General features: G+C 35.3%; 1 protein-coding gene across 1 annotated transcript in view; it reads left to right on the top strand.

The window, feature by feature from the left end:
* Positions 1 to 17,299, top strand: part of LOC149409491 (nephrin-like) — a 410,217-nt gene extending 392,918 nt beyond the window's left edge. The window contains exons 7-8 of the mRNA XM_089649438.1: positions 17,041 to 17,195; positions 17,258 to 17,299. Coding sequence (XP_089505564.1) covers positions 17,041 to 17,195; positions 17,258 to 17,299 — 197 coding nt within the window. The remainder of the gene's footprint in view (positions 1 to 17,040; positions 17,196 to 17,257) is intronic.
* Positions 17,300 to 17,390: the final 91 nt, after the last annotated feature.

Genomic DNA, 17,390 nt, shown 5'->3' with positions numbered 1-17,390 from the left:
AAATACGGCCAAAGAACTCTAGAATACCTAGTTCCAATAATTTACAACATGTTACCAAACTCAATAAAAAGCTGTGAATTGACTCACAGAAGGAAATGTATGTTAAAAAATGGTTATGTGAAAGAATATTTTTGTTCTAATGTAATTATGTGTATATTTTATGTACTTGTTAAAATTTTATGTGTATTTAAAAATTAATTGTTAAAAGAACCCGTTGACAAACTGATATCAATCAGTTTAACGGGACTTAATAGTAAAAAAACTGTATTTTTGAAAGTTAATAAATAAAAAATGGTTCATAGTTAATATCCCTTGATGTGTATCTTGCAACAGTAATACGAAGATAAATACATCGTTTTGAATATCACTATTGTTTTCATAATTGAAAGCATATCTTGGAGGCGGAAATTAACCCACGAGCTGACATTCATATTCACACTCACCTATTTTTTTGTAATTTAATTAGATAATAGCGCAACTAAGTCATGCCGTTCGATGCGTAGGACCGTGGCGGAAAGTCAAAACTTTTTCATTGCTTACAATATAAGTTTTCGAAATGGATAACACTTACGCCTGTGTAAAAAGGACCATCTGGCATTGTGAGTAGTGTGTTGTTCAACTCTGAATGCTGCGTCGCGGTCGCCCGTTCAATGCATCGCGTCGCGCGTCGTGTCGCTTTTGTCCTCGGCATAAAAACCTAAAACAAAGCGGCTTTGTTCCTCAATTAAAACGAATTTCCATTGGGAAAATGCACGCAGATATAGTTTTGATTATATCGTGTTAGGTAGAATTATGAGCGTGCTTGCTTTTGTCTACTTGACGTAATAGCGGGTCGGGGGGGCATTTGGTAATATGACAAACTCGTTGACGAATGGGTAAATTAATTAACAACTGATAATTAATATAATAAAATATTAATATTAGTTTTGTTGTTCCACTGTTGCGCTGGGACCTAGGTTAGAGTAGTGGCGTCATCCAATTTTCGTATTAGGTACTACTGGCCGTTCAGCTCAAATTACCAATAACCCAACTCTCGCTTTCCCGTAAATTGTCAACAGTCATATTAATATCACTAGACAACTATTCATTTTTTTATGGGTCACCTGACAAGAGCATCCTATTAGTGACTACAGTGTACAGACTGGGAAACCATGTTGGGCAGCGTTGTGAGGAAGGCTAGGATGGGATTTATTTATATGAAGGAGGAGAAACAGACGCCGGTATGTTCATTTCCACATATGGCCCGCAAAAACTAATCAAAGAAACGACCAGTTCTCATAAGGATAACTTCATCTGTAAACGGGTGTTCCGCTTATGTCCGTCGAGTTTCACGGGTGCACCGCTGCACCGGAATCAATTAATACCTGTAGAACAGACTCAGCAATCTGTCTGTTGACAACGGATTGTATGTCAGACTAGTGAGATATGCATGTATGGCTAGTTGAGATTTGTGCAGGGTTATCAGCAGGTCACTAAGAATCTACTAGCCAGTCTGCTATACAAGACGCCCAGTTACTTGAAAGCCAGATTTACTCGAACTTCTATTGAACCCCACACTTGAGCTGGTCTGATATACTCGGGTACTACTTACTCCAACCGTTTCACTGGAATGATAATAATTGTAATTCTGCCACCTTTGATACATTATATAGTTACATAATAAGCGGATTGGAATCTTCGAACATGAGAACGGTGAATTAGCATCTTCAATAATATCTATGTCAAATCCAAGGGGCTTATAGACATCAATAGTAGGCTTCGGTAGTTGGAGGTTTGGGGTACAAGACAAGGGTAAGGCATATTGTATTCGCAAGATATAATATTATAATCGCTGTTAAATTTGCAACACCCTTTAGGAATTACGCGTTTAACAGACTACGAACCCGCGTCACACTTGTACAAAGGGTGTTGTGTTGTATTGTATTGTTTGTGGTGGGACAGTGATATTACTCAGTTTATGGGGTGGTGTCAAAACGGGTTTATTATACCAATGGGGAATGAATATGAATGATGGAGGAAGTGGCGACCCACTCTCGGTAAGCGTTATGTCGCCACCGCAATGTTCTACGGAAGGGGCATTCTAGGCCAATATCACGAAATTTCCACCAATAATAAGAGAGTTGCACTAAAAATACGTCAAAAGCATGGCCGAACACAGAATACGTCTTGGCGCGTGACAAATTTAAAGTGTCGCGTGATTAAGTCAGTGCCATCGAGCAATGACAGTTTCCAAATAGCGGCGATTGTTGTTGATTCTCGTAGTTACTACTCATTGGTGTATTGTTTTACTGAAAGCATATTAAATAAACAGAATGAAGAGACTCTTTTAAACAGTGAAATTTTGTTTAGCGACAATACTGACTTGTAATTTGGCGGTCGCGAGCCCAGGCCGGTACTCTAGTCGGCCTTGGTCAAAGGAACTAACCTCACTAGCTAGCTCCATTCCTGGTCTGTCTTTTGTTTTTAACTTTAATTCTCCAATCACAACTATTTGTATCTATTTAATAGTATTACTGATCTTCCTTTAACTATAACCAATGATTTTACTTTTAAAACCAAAAAGGATGAGTACATGCTTATAGTTATGATTACATTGAGTAAATTAATTTTATTTTAGCTATTGCATCATACACCTACTTAGGTACTCGTTTTCAAGACGTTTCAAAGAGGACAATCGTCAATGACTTACGTACGAGCTCGCTATACTTGTACAGTCTAACTCATTATCGATAATACGGCGGTGTGTGAGCGGGTTAGTAGAAAACGTTACTCATAATCACACCCATGCGTATTGCGTATACCGTCATAGTTAGTAGCTGACAGATTTTTAAACAGCCCGATCCCAGGAATAGGAACGTATTACGATCGTTTTTGGAGGACTTTGTTTACAGTCTGGTTGATTTGACAAAAAACGATCTGTCGCGTAGTGGAAATTTAAAAAAGCAGTAATACCCATTTGCAGCACTGTCGTAGGAATATTTTAAATCGAAATATTATTCTACCAAAGCAAATACGGAGCGCATAATTTAATTGGTAGGAACAGACCGGGTCAATGATATTACAAATGTCATCTGAAGAAAAAGTTAGAAACAAAACGCGATATACGAAAATGACCGCGTTTTTGAAATTTCGAACAATGTGGTGCCACTCTGAAGTGTGCCTACCTATTTCGTATTTAAATATTAAAAAAATATATCTGTTTTATTTTTCGTAGATTTCTCAAATTAATCGTTTTTGTAATAATTAGACTAAATTTATTTCAATTTTTGTAGGTATAATTTAGTTTCTAAATAACATATACCTCCTAATCTACAAAATCCAAAATGGACTTATACACACAAACACAACATTTAAACAAACGTCACAAGTACACGAACATTATACTAGGCAACATAACAAATTGTACACAAATACTGTATGGACTGAAAGTGGCAAAAGAGGCATTGGCCACGAGGGTGTACAAATACACAATCTCCTTCCAGATAAACTTAAAATGGAGAGTATAAATGTGTTTAAAAAAAAACTTTTTAATCTTAAGTTATTAGAAAACTATTTATTTAATGTTATATATTTAAGTTAAGAAAGTGAAATGTAAATTTCTTTTAACTTAATAAATTAAAAAAAATAAACCCCCCTTCTAAGTTCTAATCGATAGCATTATATAGCCTCTGCGGTTATATAATGCCATTAACGATTCAACTTGTGAGATTACACGTGTATTCTAAAGGTTTAATGCGATGTAATTCCTAAGAATTAAGGGATTGAGTGAATTTCGTCAAACATTTCTCTGTGTTTGTATAGATTGTCTCCCACCGCAGACCACAGTTAGGAGCGACTTGAAGTGAAGCGAATCCTTTGTCCTATTAGCGTGACTACTGGGAAATAGAAAATAAGCTGGAGTCGAGTCGTTTCCGATATATACTTGCTGAAACACAATACCCGCCAGTATTCTCGGCTGTGACGCATTATATTCTGACGAATAAAATACATAATAGTACACTTAATTGGGGAGGGGAAGGAGATGAGGAAGAGAAAGGTGGAGAAATTCCTGGACTTTCCAGAGTTTAAGATACTCTCAGTATCGCCTGGGTGAAAGACCTCCATTCAGAATCGATCTGTTCGCGTTCGGTTCGCGTTCGGACAGTGGGGACTCATATGCGGAATTCATATATCTAATAAATTGGGGTTTCTCGTTTTCGTCCGTAAATCTCAATAATACATTTCTCTAATATAATACCTTTATCTACAAAACACTTCTACACACGAACACAACGTTTATAAAATGTAAAAAGTACACGACACTACACAAGACAACGTAATAAACTATAAACTAATGCAGTAGAGACTGAAAGTGAACTGAAGAAGCATTATTTAAGATTTTCACGGCCAAAAGTATTTTTGTAATTTGTTTTTGGGGTATTATGCCGTGTTGCGCTAACTCCTTCTTTAGCCAACGTTTCGGACAGCATTGCAGTGTCCATCATCAGGGCAGATGTCTTATTTGAGGTTGTGTTAAAATGTGAGCTTAAGTATGAGGTTGTGATACCGTGTTGCCAGCTCCAACCCTCTGAGCTAACATTAACGTATCATTTTTTTATTTGTGGTTTTCTTCGTTTAGCTCTGGTGTATCCGTCAATTACCGGATACCAAGAACTATTAAGCTTAGCTCCATCGTCTCTATTAATGTTTACGGGATTTTTATGAATTTCAATGGCCTCCGTAATCAGCCGTGCTCTATAAGTTTTCGGTCTCCCCAGGATTTCAGGAACAAATCCAAAGTAATGCCCGGTGTCAATCAAATGCTCGGCAATTGCCGATTTGTCAGGGTGGCCGAGTTTACAAGCTCTGAAGTGTTCCGAAATTCTTTTGGAGATAGTCCGCTCTGTCTGGCCTACATAGACCTTGTCACATCCGGAACAGCTGAGTTTATACACTCCATCTGTTTCCAGAGGAAACTTAGTCTTTGCAGACCTCAGTAAGTCCTGTATCTTTGTTGTTGTTCCGAAGACAGTCTTGATATTTTCCTTTCTCAAAAGCTTGGCAATTTTGTCTGTCACATTGTGCACATAAGGCAGGAAGGCACAGCCTTTCGACTCTTGTTCAACTCTGTCTTCGTTTGGTGCAGATTTGGCTCTTATGATTTGCCTTGTCTGACTTGCTGGGTAGCCGTTACGCTCCAGTGCATCGGTCAGCTTCGTAAGTTCCGCTCCGATTTTATGTTCTTCGCATATTCTGGTCGCTCGGGTCACCAATGTATGGATAAGTCCTCTCTTCTGCGCTGGGTGGTGGTGCGAATCAGCGTGTAAGTACCGATTCGTATGGGTTGGTTTCCTATATACAATATGCCCTAGGCTACCATCGTGTTTCCGCATCACCTCCACATCTAGAAAGGGCAGGATTTTATCTTCGTTTTCCAGTTCCATTGTGAATTTAATTTTGCTGTGGAGAGAATTAAGATGGTCCAGGAATTCGTTTAGTTTCTCCGTTCCATGAGGCCAAATGGCGAAGACATCGTCGACGTAGCGCCACCATACTTTAGGGACAGCCGAAGCTGTGTCGAGTGCCACTTCTTCAAACTTCTCCATAAAAAAGTTGGCTAGTACTGGCGATAACGGACTGCCCATCGCAACTCCCTCCAATTGCTCAAATAGTTCACCCTGAAATGCAAAGTATCCCGTTTTGAGGCAGTGTTCAAAAAGTTTGCAAATGTCTTCCTCATATATCTCCCTGAGCATTGTCATGGAGTCTTCTAGAGGCACATTTGTGAAAAGTGACACGACGTCAAAGCTGACCAGAATATCTCCTTCCTCAGTCTTAACTTTCTTGAGCTTACTTATCAGATCTGTTGAATCCTTAATCCACGATTCAGTTTTACCAGTTTGCATCTGCAGTAATCTTGAGAGGTATTGGGAAAGTTTGTATGTAGGAGCGCCAATAGCGCTGACAATCGGTCTCATTGGGATTTCCTTTTTATGTATTTTCGGGAGACCATACAGGGCAGGAGTTCTAGAGGCTTTTACAAAAAGCTTAGACCAATCCTCTTTCCTGATGCTAGAAGCTTTCACTAGTTCCCTTGTCTTTATGTCAATCTTGTTGGTGGGGTTGTTTTTAATCTTCTTATAGGTGCCTGAATCGCACAAGAGGTCTTCCATCTTCTTTGTGTAGTCTGCCGTATTAGCTTGTAAACTCGGCCACCCTGACAAATCGGCAATTGCCGAGCATTTGATTGACACCGGGCATTACTTTGGATTTGTTCCTGAAATCCTGGGGAGACCGAAAACTTATAGAGCACGGCTGATTACGGAGGCCATTGAAATTCATAAAAATCCCGTAAACATTAATAGAGACGATGGAGCTAAGCTTAATAGTTCTTGGTATCCGGTAATTGACGGATACACCAGAGCTAAACGAAGAAAACCACAAATAAAAAAATGATACGTTAATGTTAGCTCAGAGGGTTGGAGCTGGCAACACGGTATCACAACCTCATACTTAAGCTCACATTTTAACACAACCTCAAATAAGACATCTGCCCTGATGATGGACACTGCAATGCTGTCCGAAACGTTGGCTAAAGAAGGAGTTAGCGCAACACGGCATAATACCCCAAAAACAAATTACAAAAATGAAGAAGCATTGGCCGTAAACATATACAATCTAAAACAGAGCTAATAACCTTATAATAATAAACATGCCAGAAAGCTCGAAAGCAAACCAACTAACTATTTAACTTACTAACCATCACGTCGTTTCCCAGCAGGGGTAGGCAGAGAGGACGGACCGCCAAACAAATCGGTCTTGGCACACACTTCTTGCCTCATTCACATTGATACATAGTCTAATGCATACTCTTCTATTAATCTGAATCTTGACATGGCCCAACTCGAGTATCTGATTCACTTGATCGTGCCATGTCTTCCTCGAGCTCTCAATTTTTTTCCGATCAAACACCAAACCAAGGGAAATACTTGTAGGACCTACGCCAAATAATGGAAAGTCGGATACAGGGAGGTGAAGTTGGGCTAGCATTCAAATGTATCAACAACAAGCCAAAAACAGGGAAAATTAATCCAAAAAACTCAAATCTATCAGTGGATATATTGGATATGGCCAAAACATCATAGGCAGCCGTACCAAACTTTTAGAATTGCAAACTACTCTTCCATTTTTTATTTTTATTTTTATATATTTTTATTTTTTATTGATACATTATTTTACAGTATTTCATATCTTAATTCAGTAATGTTGGCCTCACTGGGTTATTTACCCGTGCTGAGGCCCCCATTTTAAAATATACGAATTTATACATTTAAACAAAAAACAACATTAAAAAAAACAACATTAAAAAAACAACATTACTCCAAAACATTGATGTATTTCTTCGAACTGAAACCTGGCTTGATCCTGATATATTCATACCCAAGAACTTAGATTTTCATCTTACAATATCTACCGCCTTGATAAAAATCGAGCAACTGGTACTAAAACTAGAGGAAGAGGAGTTTTCATATCCATTTCAAATTCATTGCCATCCACTCGATTACTTTGTAAACATCTAGACGTGGAACAGGTATTCGTATTATTAAAAAAATAAATCAGGTAATTCTCCTGGAATATGTCTACATTCCTCCTGGATCCAACATCACAGGCTACAGAAACCACATTGATGACGTCGAAACCTTTATAAATAAATACTCGGATGCCAGAAAAATTTTATTTGGCGTAATATATATAATTATTATAATAATTATAATACCCCTAGCATTGATTGGACGAATAAAGACTCTTGTAACAACTTAAGCCTGCCAGAAAATGCTCGCGAATCAATAGATATGACGAAATTACTCTCACTACATCAAGTCAATCAAGTCCACAATAACTAGTGATCAATAATTTAGTGATCTCTCAATTCATGTTGTTAAATCAGTTGATGAGCTCCTCCCCCTAGACTGCCACCACCCCGATCTAAGCATAACCATTATGACGAATAACTCACCAGACGACACAACTATTCTACCTAACCTTACTTAGCAAGAAACATTATCTTGCTAATGAAGACTGGTCATTTCTTCACCTCAACAATAACAATAATATTAATCACAATATGGAAATGTTTTACACAATTATTAATAGGGCCATTAAAAAAAAATTAATAGGGCCATTGAAAAATATGTACCACTTTCGCACTTTAAAGAAGCGAAGTTCCCAACGGAGAGTTAATTAACCTAGTAATATGTCGAAAAAATTGCCCTCCCTAAATGACAAGATATTTCACAACTATAGAACTCCATGTAAAAAATGTCTAAAAAATCGTATTTTAATTACATAAATGGAATCGAAAATTCTGTACCTTACAAAATTCAAAACCTTTTCAATCATTTTAACTCTATAAGAAAAAACAAGCAAGGCTTACCCATATCAATGCATTTGAAAGAAAAGAGTAGTATTGATATGAAAGTAAAGGTCTACTAATTTACTGACTACTTCACAAGTGTTTATGATAAAGATATCCAAGACAATTACATCCCACCGTCATCCATTAACGAAAGCCTTCATATCCCTGCCATACATATCAATATAAACGACGTTAAAACTAAGATTAAATCCCTAGACAAAACAAGAAGGCCGGACCTGATAATGTGCATCCCAGTATCCTTATAAATTGTATTGATTCACTGGCTGAGCCGATTTGCTTATTGTTTAATTAATCACTTGATACAGGTTGCTTGCCTAAAATTTTGAAACGTTGTTATTTATATTCAAAAAGGGTAATAAATGTGATATAACTAAGTATATAACCAATATGTAAGTTATCCGTAATACCGAAACATTTTGAAAAACTATTAGTAGATAAAATTTCCCCTTATATTAACCATCTCATTATTCCGAATGAAGACGGATTTTTGTCGGTCAGATCAACTTTGACAAATCTCTCTTTGTATGAAAACTGTAAATCGAACGCATTAGCTCATAGAACTCAAGTCGATTCCATATATACGGACTTTATTAAGGCATTTTACAAAGTTTGCCATAAAATTCTCCTAGTTACTATGTAAGTTCGGTATCGATGGAAAACTTTTAGACTTGTTCGTTAGCTATCTAACTGTTCTACTAGTAAACGTCAATTCCTTCCTTTCCAACCAATTTATACTTCCACGTGGTGTACCACAAGGGTCTCATTTAGGCCCAATTTTGGTTTTTATAAACGATATTGTTAATATATTTGATAAGGATATTACTTTTTGCAGACGATTTAAAAATATAAAGAAAAATTAAAACCGCTGAAGATCATGTGTCTGTCTACAAAATAACTTAAACAGGATAATTAATTGGTGAACTCTTAATAAACTTTATCTTAATAGAAATCCAAGCTTTGGACGAAGACACTATAAATACCATGCTATAAAAGCATTCAACAGTCTAACACTTGAAAATAAAATTGAGAAAAACAAAAAAGACACAAAATTACAAAATGGATTAAATTTCATAACATAAAATAATAAAACCTACACGTAACACAAAATCAATATAAAACACACATCACTCACAAACACACAACAATAATAATAATATAAATATACCGATTTTAACTTTATTTCATTTTATTTTACTTTAATTTTAAATCTTAGTTTATCTTTGTATTATATTTTTTTCTTAAATACCGATTTTAACTTTATTTCATTTTTTTTATTTTTTTTTAAATCTATATTTTTACTTTAAATTTATCTTTATTTTTTCTTGACCAACATTATATATATTTTCTTTAAATGTTTAATGAATATTTTTTTGTATTATAAAATGGAGGCCTCAGAACGGGTAAGCCACCCAGTGAGGCCAACATTACTAAATTGTACCAAAAAAAGTAAAATATTTAACCAAAATATAAAAATAAGAGCTTACAAAATAAGTCAACTAATTAATTATTCATATGAACTTCATAACTCAACCCTTACCTTTGTCGAAGAAATTAATGACCTGGGCATCATTTTCGACTCTAAATTAAACTTTATATCTTACATAAACGCAATTAATAATAAGGGAATGAACACGCTTGGATTCATTATTTGAAACTCCAGAGGCTTCAGGAATATTTCAACCTTGAAAATTTTGTATACATCTTCATTTAATCTCGGTATTCTCATTGAAAGTATTATAAACTATAATTACTTGTGAATAAATTAAATTTATGAAAACTCTCAGATCTAAGAATTATATCCGTCTTAATATGTATGTTCAAAATTGTAAATGGTAGTGAAGACAGCCTTGATTTAATTAACCTCGTGATATGTAGATATAGATTAAATTGGTGTGGAGTGTGGGTTTACAATAAAGAGTAGATTTCTTAGAGTGTATCGAGCCTTTTCACGGACTTTACTGTGTTACTGAGCCCCAAAATCTGCAATCCCTTGCCAGATCATGTTCGTGGAAGGAAGGGCATTAAACAGTGCTCTGAAAACAGAGCGTGGGCATAGTCATGCGAATTCATACTTGTAAGGGAGCAAATAAAAGCAGTGGATTCATATTGAATCTAGAAAAATCAAATATATTTTTACTAAATTTAGAAAAGTTACAGTAGATAATAAATTATATTACAATAGGTTACAAGATGACTTACCCATGGACCGTCTTGTGAAGCTTAACTAATCTATAAATCACTAATTACGTATGCCGTCGAAGATTGTAACGGAGAAACACATCAGGGAACGGTTGCCCCCTTCGCTGGGTAGCGTGGCCTGATCAGGCCGTACTTTCATCAGGATCTACCAAGGTCATGCCAATAAATGCGATCGATTTTATAATATCATTAAATATTTTTTTAAGACAAAAATTGACAAATTTTGTTATTTTATAAAACAAAATCCTTTAAAACAGCGCTGCGCTGCGCAGGTGAATTTTTTTCTCCAATTATGGACGAACCGCGCATTTCTGTATATTAAATATTATTCTTGAATGAACATGAAAAGGCTTATTATTTTGAGCCGGTGATTCAAAACTTTGAAAAAAGAATTTTTCCGCTAAGCCATTTTACCAAACAGAATATTTTTTTGGTATTTTCGTAGAAAGCAGTCACTTTTTGGTTTGACATATCAATGAAATGAATAATAATGGTATTTAAATATTAGCACACACCATTTCTTTTTAGGTAAATGTTGTACCCCGATGACGCCTGTGTTTAGCGAAATCGGTCAGTGGTAATAAATTAAATAAGTTCGTGGTTTCATAGCCTTGTTCATACAAAGTTATTATTGTTTTATTTCTAAAAAGCAAAATAAACCTTTACCATTTTCATGCAAATTCAAGAGTGTGTTTCAAATAAATAAAAAATAGATTATAAAAGTATTTTCGCGTGATTATGTAGTTTTATGTAGTTCATTAAGATGATAACACTCCTTGGATCGCGATAAGGTTGAAATGCCCGCTCACCACAAACCGATTTTGATTTATGGAAGTGAAAAACATCGCCAAAATGTGTTTTATTTTGTTTGCTCGAACTAGCATTAATATTTAAATGTTGTACTAAAATTTTCTAAAGAACTCAATTTGCTGTTTTGTATATACTGTACAATAAAATCATAATCAAAAATGGGTTCGTAGTCGCAAGTAGGAGATTTTGAACTTTTTAGCAGTTAATTTATTTTTTTCTAGGCTTTTAAAAGACGCTGTTTTTTTTTTTTTTCGCTAGGATAAAAAAACACGTGGTTTTGCATTACTACGTAAAACTTTGCCTGAAGTTGAGAAAGTGAAATAATATTTCTTTTAACGTATTAAATTCATTTAAAAGAAGCTTGGTCCAGCCAATGCAATGATTTGCTGCTGGTGTTTATCAATCATAATTCTCGCAGTGAAGTGAGGTACAGTACCTATTAATTAACTATGTCTACTAACTGTACTGTACTGTAAACGAGGCAGTGTGCGTGTTGTGTTCCGTTTGATAGTCCCGCATTGCGCGCATGCATTAGTTAGGTTAGGTTAGGTCGACGCAAATATCAATTTAGCGTCTAAGTGGTCTGTTTCGGATATACTCGACCGACGGTCATTCATATTATGGTCTCTTGGAAAACAGGCTGATGCAGTGTAGAAATTCAATGGCAACAAACTAAACATATATTTTTGTAAGATAATATTGATCCAATGAAACAATATAACTTTGATGAACATTAAAAGTTGTAAAGTTAAGTTATTTTGCCCTGAGGAAAGAACAGTAACCAAAAACGGAACGGCGTGTAAATAAAACATGTTGTGGTAACTAATTAATATTGTTTAATTTTATTATAATGGATAACCACAAAGTTAGAGCTACTTCAATTAAATAATATTGATCAAATTGAGTAGAATTTTCTAAGAAGCGATGGTGTATGGACTGAATCCTGTAGAAATGAGGTCCCCGAGGCGTACATGTGTTCAAACTTTCTATTACAGATCCGGATAGAATGCAAGCTGATGTAAGCTTAATTAATAATATTATGAAAGGGACGCTTATATGGTTTGGGGATGGAGAGCGATGGACAAAGATAGAAGTGTATAATGAGAATATAATATAACACGGAAGTTAATTATAGAAGAAGTCCAGGACGATCGAAGAAGACAAGGTGCGATCAAATACTTGACTCGGTCATGTCAAGAGGCAATTACAGAATGTGAATTTAGCCATTTTGTTTTGAAGAGTTTTATTTCAAATGAAAAAAATTGTGTAATGAACGTTTGTCTAAGCGTATGAAAGAGACATTCGTGTGTGAATGAGATAGCAGGACTAGCTTGTATCACAGTGCGACAATAAACAGTATACATGTTATAACAGGATTTTTATTACATTCTATCCATCAATACGAATTTACTTGGTAATCCATTTTATTATCTAAACGAACATTTACCACAGTTAGTTAGTTTTAATATAAATCTTATTCCCTTTTACTTACATTCGCGGTGTATATACAAATGCGACTTTACTTTTAAGTATCTTAAAATAATATTACGTATAAGTATATATACACGGTGTCCGGAAACTCTTAGTACAAGCGGGAAACTGGAGAATCTACACCACATGGGGAACCCAAATAAACATAGTTTTTTGATTTGAGCATTTTCACAAAAAAAAAAACCAAAAAAAATATATTTTTCGGCTATTTTAGGGTTAAAGTTTTTTCTGGTGTTAAGGGTTGAACAACAGATGTTTTAACCCTGCAGAGCAGAAATATTTTATGATTACACCGGATTAAATGAAGGATGATTTCAAAATAATGCTTCAAATCCGAGTTTCTTCATTTGTTTTACTTTCAAATAGTTTTAATTAGTTGGGTACTTTGATCTTCAGTAATAATTTATAAGAATTTGATTAAAAAAAAAAAAAATCAACTTCTAACTCGATTTACTCGATAACGAAAGCTCAAATAAAAAAAAATATACTACAAAATCGACTCCAAATGTGATGTAGATTCACCAGTTTCCCGCTTGTACTACGAGTTTCCGGACACCCTGTATATGTATATTATCTTATATTTTATTTTAAAAATCTTTTCGGCGTTCTTTACCATTTCAGAGATTAAAATAAATAATACGTTTCGTACAAGGCACAGAAATCACGTAAAATAATCTACCATTTCGTTGAAGCGAGTCACCCCAATCCCAACCAATCCTGTCCAATTCAGACAATGGCAGCAGGAATCATTTAATTAAAACAATACAACGGGCTTTCGTATTGTTATATGTACCTACCTAATATCTATAGAGCAGTGATCTGTAACCTTTTCACCCGACCCCAAAATCAAAAAGGGGTTTTTGAGCGACCCCAGAAAAAAGGCCATATTTACACAAGGTTGGTTTACATAAGTAGATATCAAGATAAGAGCTGGTTCTTGCTGTTTCCTAAAATATAGACAATCTTCCAAAAATTATTTAATTTATTTGCGTTATAAATAGTCTTTCTACATTCATATTCTATCATTGACCAATAAAATAACAACATATCAAATTAAAATACATAACAATATAATATAAGCAGTTGTGATAAAATGCAACTACTTAAAAATACTATAATTGAGAATAATATGAGAAGGAACAGAAAAACATACATTTTATACAGAAAGCAAAATAACACAAACAATAATTAATTTAACATTTTGTTCAATATACTAAATTAGGTAAGTACAAAATTAATGCGAACCTAGTGCCTGCACACATTTCCCCTTACCAATAAACTTGTTTTAAATTTTAAACAACTGATAAACAATCATCAACTATTCATTAATTAAAAATAAAATTAAATTAAAACACGTGTATTGGTAAGGTTTTTTAATGAAAAAATTACTCTTAGTATCATATCAGAAACAGCCAATTTCAAATCAAGTTCCGTGTACCTATGATTATTTTGGAAACATTTTTACACTGTACCAAAAATACAACAAATTTCAGATTTCCTCCTTTTGTTAAAAAAATTACAAAATTGATAAATCAAAATAATTATGTAAGTAAAATAAAAACAAAAACCATAAGAAGACAGGATGAACATAAAACAAATTAAATTTACAAGAGTGTTTATGCAAGAATTTGGTTTACAATTTGTTTTGCATTGATCTACTTTGAATAGGATGATGTGGAGTGCGTAGCTACATTAAATTGTAACATCAATCATAATCATATTTAGTAACTCCGAGCGTTCAATAGTATTATTAACTTATTTATAAAGGAATAATGCAATGTGATGCCTTCATAAACTTAGTGAATCAATTTTGTATTTTATTTTGGATCAATATTTAGTTTTCATGGTAGAAAATGCGGCAAAAGCAGTCTTACACGGGTCTGGTGTGTAATTGCAAATGGTAGTAACCTCATCAGGATTTTTTTTAGTAACGATGGATACCTACTAGTTTTCAGTCACGACCCAGAACTTGGACAGACGTGTGCTTTTTTAAATACCTCGAAGGCTCTTGTCACACATTTGGTCTATTAGCTGCTCATTTTCAGTGTAACTCAGTGTAACTTTATACATCACAAGGTGATATATTATTGGTAAAGTATTCCCTCATGTTGGAGAGAGTTCAGAAGAAATTTCCGTGTTTTCTCTACATGAGGGATTATGTGTACTACCCGTGACTCCATCCTATCGACTATGCTTGGAACGAACCTTCTACGGGTTAGAAGATATTTATACGTTGCTACACATTTCTTAGGACTGATTTGTGGATGGTTTGAAAACTCAGCTATCATTAAGAACATTCATTTCTATGTTCCCGATGGTTTTCTCCGACACCACAACATACATTGTTCTATATCCCAGCCTGCAGGACTGACTTGCCAATGGTCAGCCTGTGGGGAGAGCAATCTTGCTGTTGAACAGAATCAATTCAGATCGCGACGTAATTAGCAAAAATAAAGCTGCCTGTAAAAGGCAAGCTCTGTAGTAACTATTTGTGTATTGGATACCCATTTTTTATATACATATATGTAATTATACTTACATACATTGAAATGATCAATTTTATGTGGTTCCAAATAGTACGTTGAATAAAATTATATATCTTGTAGTTTGTTATCAGTGGAAATAACTCTAGTAAAATTTGATTAGTGTAAAATCTTGATGACTCTTTTAGCGACCTCATTATCATGATTCGTGAACCCGGGGTTGAGGACCTCTGCTATAGAGGATAGAGTGTCAGCCACCATCACAGCAGCACAAGATTAATTGGCATTATCAATTTAATAATTAGTTTCGGCGTGCGGCCCGCTTTCTTCTTCGGAGCAAGCATTTAATGGAAAGCCCCCATGTCAAGTATTGTTTGGATTACATTAAGTAATACTTAAGCCCCGTGTAGCTGAGGAGTAATGTCTTGAATTAAGGAAGGAAGGTCGTTAAAGTTACTTGTAGCGGTTAATTAGTTTAATGCAGCGGGGAATTAAAGTTTTTACTGGGCTGGAATATGTAAGAATTACGTGGGGTGCTCATAGACCGGTAAATAATGAAATTATTTGCTAAATATTTTGATGTCGGTGAGTTTAAGGCGTAGTTTCTTATGTTTGTACCATTTAACCCCGCTTTGTTACTTAGAATAATGATTATTTTGTATGTGGTACGAACCACGAAACGGAAAAAAAACACGGAAAATAAAAGGTAACGGTCGCAAATCGGGATCGAACCCTGGACTTGTGTCTTACCGGGACAATATTCCAACCGTTTAGGTTGCGGGCCAACCAATACGCGGGCGCAATGGGGGCAATCCGCTCCGGGCGCCGAATTTCCAAGGCACTGATAATACCTACCTCACACATCACCCTTAAGATTGTTTTTCATAAAAAAACGCGCTACACGAAAATACAAATCTTCCAAATATTATTGATTACAGTGATCATCTGCCTAATACTAAATATTATGGATTACAGTGATCATCTTCCTACTACCTACTACTAAATATTATTGATTACAGTGATCATCTGCCTACTACCTACTACTAAATATTATTGATTACAGTGATCATCTTCCTACTACCTACTACTAAATATTATTGATTACAGTGATCATCTGCCTACTACCTACCACCTAGACATCAGGCCCTGTCCTACGACCCTCTTTGTTTCTCTTGTATTAGTAAATGTAATTGACGGCCTCCGTACTAGAGGGGTAAAGCTCTTGACTAGCAATACGAAGGTCGCGGGTTCAAATACAGGCGTACGCAAGTAAATTTTATTTGATTAATTTGTGTTATTTCACAACTTATTCAATTGAAAATATATTTAATATACTTGCGGCACGTTCCAGAGTGGAAGATAATCTCAGTATCGCCCTAGTGTAAGACCACTACTCAGAATACCGGTAAAATAAACCGGTCTTGGTGTTTACTATATTATTGTTCAATTTATTGTGTTGTGTTTTATAATATTCATGAACTTGGGACGTTTTTATAAATTTTATGTTTGTTTGTATTGATGCATTTAAAAAATTAAAATGCGTAATGTTATATTCGACCAATTCGAACAATGAAGAATAATGTAGTAAGAAAGCGAAATACTGATATTTCTTAAACAAGTTTTTCTTTCCAATTGTTCCAGTGAAACCTCTCTGGGTGAAGATCCAGGGGCGGGAGAGACCCTTCTCACACAACAAGTCCACTGAGGTGATTTGCCAGACAGTGGGCGCCAGACCCAAGCCCTCCGTGTCCTGGTGGAAGGGGACCGTCTCGAGGTTGAAAAGCACCAGAGAATCGGTCATTATTATTAATATTCATTATCTTAACTGACAACTAACCACCTCGCCGTTTTCCCGCAGGGGTTGGACATTCCGCTACACAACGCTGACTCGGCTCACTAGCCTATGGGAAAATTCGAGGGAATCTGTTTTTGGGGATTTACCCACATTCTAATAATTAAAGTACCTACGTTACATTATTAGTCAATACTCA

This window comes from Hesperophylax consimilis, chromosome 30 (genome assembly GCF_061612785.1).
Source record: "Hesperophylax consimilis isolate HC1 chromosome 30, BYU_Hcon_1.0, whole genome shotgun sequence".
In the NCBI taxonomy this organism is placed as follows: domain Eukaryota; kingdom Metazoa; phylum Arthropoda; class Insecta; order Trichoptera; family Limnephilidae; genus Hesperophylax; species Hesperophylax consimilis.
This window is presented reverse-complemented; position numbering and strand designations above follow the sequence as displayed.